The sequence below is a fragment of the Cynocephalus volans genome, chromosome 4 (genome assembly GCF_027409185.1).
Source record: "Cynocephalus volans isolate mCynVol1 chromosome 4, mCynVol1.pri, whole genome shotgun sequence".
Classification (NCBI taxonomy): domain Eukaryota; kingdom Metazoa; phylum Chordata; class Mammalia; order Dermoptera; family Cynocephalidae; genus Cynocephalus; species Cynocephalus volans.
Window position 1 is genome coordinate 99,574,279 of NC_084463.1, and position 7,343 is coordinate 99,581,621.

At 54.0% G+C, this 7,343-nt stretch overlaps 1 protein-coding gene across 1 annotated transcript in view; it reads right to left on the reverse strand.

Annotated features, from left to right (window-relative positions):
- The window catches only part of SLCO2B1 (solute carrier organic anion transporter family member 2B1), a 53,704-nt gene extending 46,786 nt beyond the window's left edge, over positions 1 to 6,918 (reverse strand). Inside the window, exon 1 of the mRNA XM_063095324.1 lies at positions 6,839 to 6,918. Coding sequence (XP_062951394.1) covers positions 6,839 to 6,854 — 16 coding nt within the window. The 5' untranslated portion in view covers positions 6,855 to 6,918. The remainder of the gene's footprint in view (positions 1 to 6,838) is intronic.
- Positions 6,919 to 7,343: the final 425 nt, after the last annotated feature.

The window sequence follows — 7,343 nt, forward strand, 5'->3', positions numbered from 1 at the left end:
AGCAGAGAGCAAGACCTGGGACCACTTAGACCTGGCATGGCCTTGGGCCAGCAATGGGACCCCTCTGAGCCTCTGTAAAATATGAATAATGAGATTACCTCTCAGCCTGCATGAGGTCACATGGGATAATGTCCTTTGTCATCTCCAAGGTGCCTCACAAGTGCCAGCTTTGTCAGCTTTTGCCCCAACTCACAGGGAGTCTATTTCCGTGTCTGGCCACCAGGCCTCAAAATAACTGATTTTCCTTCCTGCAGGAGACTCAGCCCCAGCATCTCTCTCACCTCCCACCCTGCTCTGTTTCTGACCCATCCCAGCCCCATCAGCTGCATTCCAAGTCGTCTTTGTTTTTTCCTAATAACTTTCCTGTGCAAGAGAAGGAAAGTCTTGCCCGCCACCCCCACCCACCCCCATGCTTCGCCAGGGCTATAGAAGGACCCCGTGGAGATAGAATATAAAGCAGAGGTTACAACTGGGAGACCCTGGCCCAAGGCCCCTGTGCACCATGGGGTGAGTGGTGCTCTCAACAGTTGTCCTGCCTGTGAGCACATCTGGCCTTAGATTTGTGCTTTGGGCTTGCATAATTCTGGCTCGTTGAGTGTTTTTAAGTCAGTTGCCAGCATTCAGAAATCAGGAAATTTCACATAAAATTCCAGATTTTTGCTTTTTTCTTGAACAGTCATCAGATCTGGCAGCACTGAGCCCACATTACCATATGGCAACACTCAGCTGGTCAGAGTGCTAAGCCTGTATGTGGCAGTTCACCCTGTTGGGACCTCGTTGGGATTGACTGCCAACCTGCTTCATAAGCCCTCTTCAGCTGCCTATGGGCTTCCCCATCTGTGACCTCCCAGTGACACTGGTCTTGGAAGTCCACAGGACAAGGGCTGGGTTAACACTTTGAAGGGTGAGGAAACGGGGCCAGAGATGGCCATGACTTTCATGGGTCACCAGTGGGGACAGAGCTAATGCTTGGCTGGTTCTAAGAGTGAGAATGAAGATTCATTCCACGCACACTGACAGATCCCAGAGCCAGTCCACTAAGGACCCATAGGCAAGCAACCCCAGTCTCTGCCCTGGGAGAGGTGTGTGTGTGTGTGTGTGTGTGTGTGTGTGTGTGTGTGTGTGTTGGGGGTGGGGGACATGCAGACCTTGAATGCCAAATCAGTGATGGGGGCTCAGGGCTGACAAGTGTATGGAAACAGCTGAGAGGCCCTAGCCTAGACTGGAAGGATCTGGAAGGCTTCCTGGAGGAAGAAACATAAGAAAAGGGCAGAAGTATGAAAGTGCAAAGGTTGCTCAGGATAAAATAGTCTGGCAAGGCTGGAGAACTAAGGTGGGGGCGGTGAGGGGAGGCTAGTGATGCTAGAGGAACCAGGCTACAATCATCCTTGAATGCCAGCCTGAAGGGCTGGGATTTGTGGTGAAGCCAGTGATAAGGTTAGATTTGGCCTTCTGGGAAGACCACCATGACCGTGAGGGAGAGTGGAGAAGCCAGGCTGGAAGTAGGGGCCAGGGAGAGGCAGGAACAAGTGATAATGGGGCCTGGGCCAGGTAGTGGCTGTGGGAACAGAGTATGGAGCAGGTGGTACTACTGTGGGGAGGTGGATCGACAGGGCTTGGTGGAAAGTCAGCTGTGGGGAGTGCAGGAGGCAAGGACTCTATGGGGTTGGGGGTGGGGAGAGGCACAGCTTTCTGGCGTACCACTCCCAAGGGCCAGGGTCAAAGGGTGGTGGGTTTGGAGTGGCAGGGAGGCACCCAGGGGAGATGCCTGGGAGGCGTGGGATCCAGGAGAGAGGAGAAAGGATATGGGCTGGAGACAGGCCTCTGGGAGTCTGGGAGGCATGTGTTGATAGAGGTACCAGAAGCCACAAGTGACCAAACTTGCCCAACCAGAGAGAGAAGTCCCCACCATGTGCCTGAACTGAGGAGAACCAAACAAAAAGAGGAGCCCACCCTGGAACTATGTTCCAGGTGCCAAGCAAGGTGTGCATGTGGGAGTGCGTGTGTGCATGCGTATGCGCGTGTGCGCGCGTGTGCGTGCGTGTGTGTACGTGGTATTAGTAGAAAAGCCACTAGCCTCTGGCACTAACACACCCACTGCCTGAGCCTGTAAAGAGAAATACTCCCAGCAGTAGATGTTGGGCAATCTGTCCCTGATAACAGAGGCAGACACCTCTCTCCAGAGGTGTTGGGGTGAGAGAGACCAGCCTCATTGTGGGTAAACCCTGCCTGGAGCCCTTCCTACCTCTGAGATTGCCCTGGATTCCCTCAGCCTGCTGGTCCCCTGCCTAGCTCCTGCAGTCAGGTCAGCCGTCTCTCCCTCCACAACCCACCCCCCTGCCCCAGGCCAAGTCCCTGAGCCCTTTCTCTGGGCTGCAGCACTGGTCACTCTCTTGCATTATTTGTGTCCCCCTCTCATCTGCCTAATGAGGCATTAAACTCCCCCTGAGCAGAGGCTGTCCTGTCCTCCTGTCCTGATGGATCATGTTAGGTCCCTGCTGAAACCCTCTGGGTCAGGAGACTTTGGATTCAAACATTTGTTTTGCCACATTGTAGCAGCGTGTCTTGGGGCAGCTTGTTTAGCCGCTCAAAGCCTCAGTTTCTTTCTCTGTAAGTGAGAGAGTAGTGCCTATCTCACAGTGTTTTTGGTAGAATTAAAGGAAAATCCTTACGCCTAGTCCTCAACAATGGTTAGCCCCTGCTTGCCTCCTGGCCCCATCTGCAAGGTGGAGTATGGGCTCCTCAGCCTCAAGGAGGTCAAGGCTTCTGGGAGCCACTCCCCCCTCCAGTGAACACTATTCTCTAGCCCTAATATATTCTTGCCATTTCCCGGATTTGTCATGTTCTTTTCCACCTCTAAGCCTTTGCACATGCTGTACTCTCAGCCCAGAGCGTCCTTCTCATCTTTCAAGCCTGGCCCAGCTTAAGGATGTAAATTGAGCTAACCTGAATGCAGGAGATGAGAGGGCTGGAGCATGCGGCTATAGGTGAGGGCTGCAGTGGTGTGCCTGGGGGGGGGGGCAGTGTGGGGGCCCTGAGTGCACCAGTTCCCAGTTTGACCTGGCCCAGCATTCCGGAGGGGAAAGAATCAAAGGCAGGAAGGGAGGTCTCTGGGCATGAGGCTTGGCTGTCACTTTGGGGAAATTCCTCTTAGCAGGACATTTGGGTGGTCTGTTGGGAGGACAATGGCATGTTTGAGGTCCAGCTGTTGCAGGCTTCCCAGCTGTTGCTTCTTGAGGGAGATCCGGCAGGGTCAGGGAGGGCGCCAGGAACTCTTAGGTGGTTTCCGAGTTTGGCCAGGGACCCTGTGCTAGGACTTTCTGTTCCAGGTTCTGATCCTAGCTACACCAGCTAGACTCATGATGACCTTAAAAATAGCGACTAGGGGGAGGATGAGTCCTGAGCCCACAGGGGACCCAGGCCAGTCTCCTTAGGCCTAAAGTCAGGAGCCCAATGCTCAGAGATAGGCAGCTCTTGGTCCAAGGCCATGCTGCCTTCCCCTCCATATGCTCCCAGCTCATCTTTCTCTGTGCTTAAATCAACTCCTTAAAGGGCCCATATTACCTAACTGCAGTCCATGGCACGAGTTTCCAGTCCTTGACAAGGTTCAGCTTCCAAATACAAGGTAATCTAAATATCATCTTCAAACCTTTTTGGCATCAGAGACTGTGGAGTGTGGAGAGGGGCTCAAGGAAGGCTCCCTGCAGTCCCATCCCCTCAGGCCCATGTTCACCAGGCACAGGCTGGGCACATCAGAGCCTAAAGCACAGTCTTGTCAAGAAAGAAGGGAAAGAGAAGGCCAGTAAGTGTCCTGACTCCAGAGGGAGGCTTGAGTTTGATCGCTGGCTCTGCCACTGACTAGCTACGTGGCCTTGCCTCCTAGCCTTAGTTTCTTTGTTTGTAAAGTGGACATACGAGTTCTTCGTACTCATATAAGTGCTGCACACATGAGAGAGGTTATTATAAATGTTCCTAGGACACAGATTTCCTGGGCCACTGAAGCATGACCACTGTGTTCCTCAGATACCTTCTATAGCTCCCAATTACCTCCAAGACAAAGTCCATATGTATAACCTGGCATACAAGCTCCTTGTGATTGGGCCCCACATCTTCTTTGGCTTAATTTCCTAAGACACTGCCCAGTGACCTCCACTATTCCAACTGCACTGGGCAACTCACTGTCCCCACAAACATGCCAGGTCCCATCACCCCTCCAAGCATTTGCAATTCTGTTTCCTGGAATGTTCATCCTGTCAAAGCCCTGTTGATGTCCCCTCTCCTGGAATCATAACACTATCCCAGCTGGGGTGGATCACCCTTTCCTTTGTGTTAGCCAACTGTTGCTGCCTGTTTCAAGCTTTGTGTTTTTTATCCATGTGATTTGTGTTAGTGACATTCTGGTCCACTGGGAGCTCCCGGAGGGAAAGACCCCTGCCTAATTTCATCCTGAGTCTCCTGTATCAGCTCAGGAGGGAGGGAAGGAACGTTGTGGCAGTGGGAGGTTGTGGAGAAGAAGCAGGACAGTTTATTTACTGAACCTTTCCTAATACCCATCCCTTCCCAGCCTGTGCTAGGATCTGGGGCCTCAGGAATGGATCAAATCAGGCCCTACCCACAGAGAGCGCCCAGTCTGCTGAGTGGGCGTTGTTCTGCATCATTTCAAGCATTAGCACTTAGGGCTCTGGGCTGCAGCCAGTGAAGGGTGACAGCTCCACCCCAGGGTGCAGCTGAGGCCCATGCTGGCACCCTGGAGATAGCCAAGCTAAACACTGATGGGAAGACCCAGCCCTGCTCCTATGGAGAGGGCTCTGTTCCACTGTTCCCTCCAGAGACTGAGTTTATTAGCACAAAAAGGGACCAAGTGACCACCTTGGATAAACCCCTCCATCACTTGCCCTCTCTGAGCATCTGTTTCCTCACCTATTAAAAAGAGTGAGAAGCTTTCACTGAGTCTTAATAAAGCCAGTGATGCAGAACTGGGATTTGAACCCAGGGCTGCTGGTTCTTCCTTTGCCCCACCTATCTGCCCTGGAATGGCTAACATTTGAACACAGAAGAACTGGAAAGAACAACAGCAGCAACACCAGGAATAAGGAAGGATGAACCTCTAAGAGAGTGTCAAACAGCATACAGGTGCTGACAGGGAGAGGCTAACTCCAGCTGGGAGAATCCAGGAAGGCTTCCTGGAGGAGATGGCATTTGGAGGATTTGGAAAACAGGGCAAATTCCACCAGAATGGGACATGGGCAAGGGCCTTCCTGAGCAAAGGTGTGGAGGTGGGAAAGCAGGTTCTCTGATCCACTGTGGGAACAGCCTGTCCTTGCACAGACAGGGAAGCTCTGCCTGTTGTTTAAGGGCATATGACAAGTTGGTGATGGGGCTCTGCAGGAGCAGATCTGACCCTCACTCTTCTCTGGTGCCTGCTTGTGTCTGGGACAGCTGGCCCCTCCCCCTCAGGTAAGCTGGGCCCAGGACTCTTCCTAAGCTCCAGAATCTGTATCCTCCCCCACCTGCCTTCCCACATCTCTCAGAGTGCTGTGGTGAGCCTGGTCACAGCCCAGGGTGGGGCTCAGGAAGTAAGGTTAGAGGTGGCTTCTGGTGACACAGGGGGCAGATGCTGGGATCAGTTTCCTGCTGTATGTGTGGAAGGTCGGGGGGCAGCTAGAGAATATCCCAGAGCTGAGCCCTGCAGGTTCCAGAAAAATAGTCATGGGGATGGTGGTAAGAGCCGGTGGGAGGGTTGGCAGGGGCAAGTGCAGTACAGCCAAACTCTCGTTTCTTCCCACATCCACAGGATCTGCAGCTCTCCCACCCATATGGAGCCAAGGCTGATTGGGAATTTGGTTTGTCAATGACTCTCCCTGTCCCCACCGACCACCCATCCACCCAAATCTGACCTCATTCTCATCTCTCCCATGAGGTCCCCTGAGAGGAAGCATCCACCCTGCCACACTTCCTGCCATGCCACGGTCCCCAAGCTGTGGCTGCATCCTCCTGGGGTCCCTCCAGCTGCACCTAAGCCAGGTCTGCCTCCTCAGCCAATGAAGCCCTCACTGCCAGGCTCCTGTGAACAAGTCCAGCCTTGCCTGAGTAGGTGTGAGGCTAACACAGCCAGGGGAGGACAGACAGCTGGCAGGAAGGCCAGAGGTGATGGCCGCCGGGCATCCAGACACGCCTCCCTGTATAAAGACTTTTTGTTTCCTCCATGGCCTTCTGGCCCTCGTCTGCCCAGGAATGCTCAGCCTGGCACTCCCTTTCCAGAAACACCTCCTGCCTTCATCACATGGTGCTTCCTTGTCAAGCTCCAAGCTTGGCTTCTCTGAGGCTTCAAGACATTTTCCCTCCAGCCTCCTCCCCTCGCCCCATCTTTCCAGGGCTGATCTCCTTCCCTTTCCCTACACTCCTTTGCAGACACCTGTTGATTCCGTCTCTGCCTTGGTCTGGGTCTGCCTCTCTCTGCACTTGTTCTGTCTCTCCAACTACACTTCTGTCTCTGTTTTCTCTGCTTTGTCTGTCTCCCTTTGCCTCCTTCAGAGGGGAGGAGCAGGGCTGACTCTGTTTTGTTGTCTTCTCAGTCTCTGTCTCACTGGGGAGATTTGGCTGGGTTACCAGCCTCCAGCTGAATAAACAGCATCCCTTCCCGCTCTGCTGGTCATTCACTCATTCATCCAACACACCTTCACTGGGCTCCGGCCACATGTCCAGCTCTGTGCAGAGAGCAGGGAGCCCCCACCCCACCCTCGCACATCCGTTTTGGCTCTGCAGCCGCATCCTTCTCTCAGGGAATGAGGCCCCAGGCTCCCTCCCAATGCCCGTTCCTTACTTCATCCGCACTTACCCATCCTAGATCCCATGACTGCTGGGGTGCAGTGAGTTCCAGCCCCTAATTCAATCTCAGGACCTGGAGCTCAGCAAGGAAGAGGGAGTGGGCCTGGTCAGGGGCTCCTGGGGACAGCAGCAGGCAAGCCACGGCAGGATGTACTAACAGGAACTCCAGGCACCAGATTGTCGCTTCTCAAGCCACACAGAACAGCAGCCTCCTCCAAACACGGGTTAGGGAGTCCTGCTCAAACTCAACCCCACTCTCCAAGTGCCTGGCTCCCTGGGTCCCTTGCTCCTCCTGTCTCCCTCTGCCCTGGCTTCCCTGTCTCTGCTCTGGGATCTCTCTCTCTCTCTGTGTCTCTCTCTCTGAATTCCTCCGGTATCCTGAATTCCTCCGGTATCTGGCTGGGGCAGGCCAGGGCCAGAGTTGTGTAGGAGGCTGGGTTTGTTTGGGCCCAGCCCCACTGCTGGGAGGAGTCCCTGTAGCAACTCAGCCTGTCCCTTCCCGGCCTCTGGCCTCG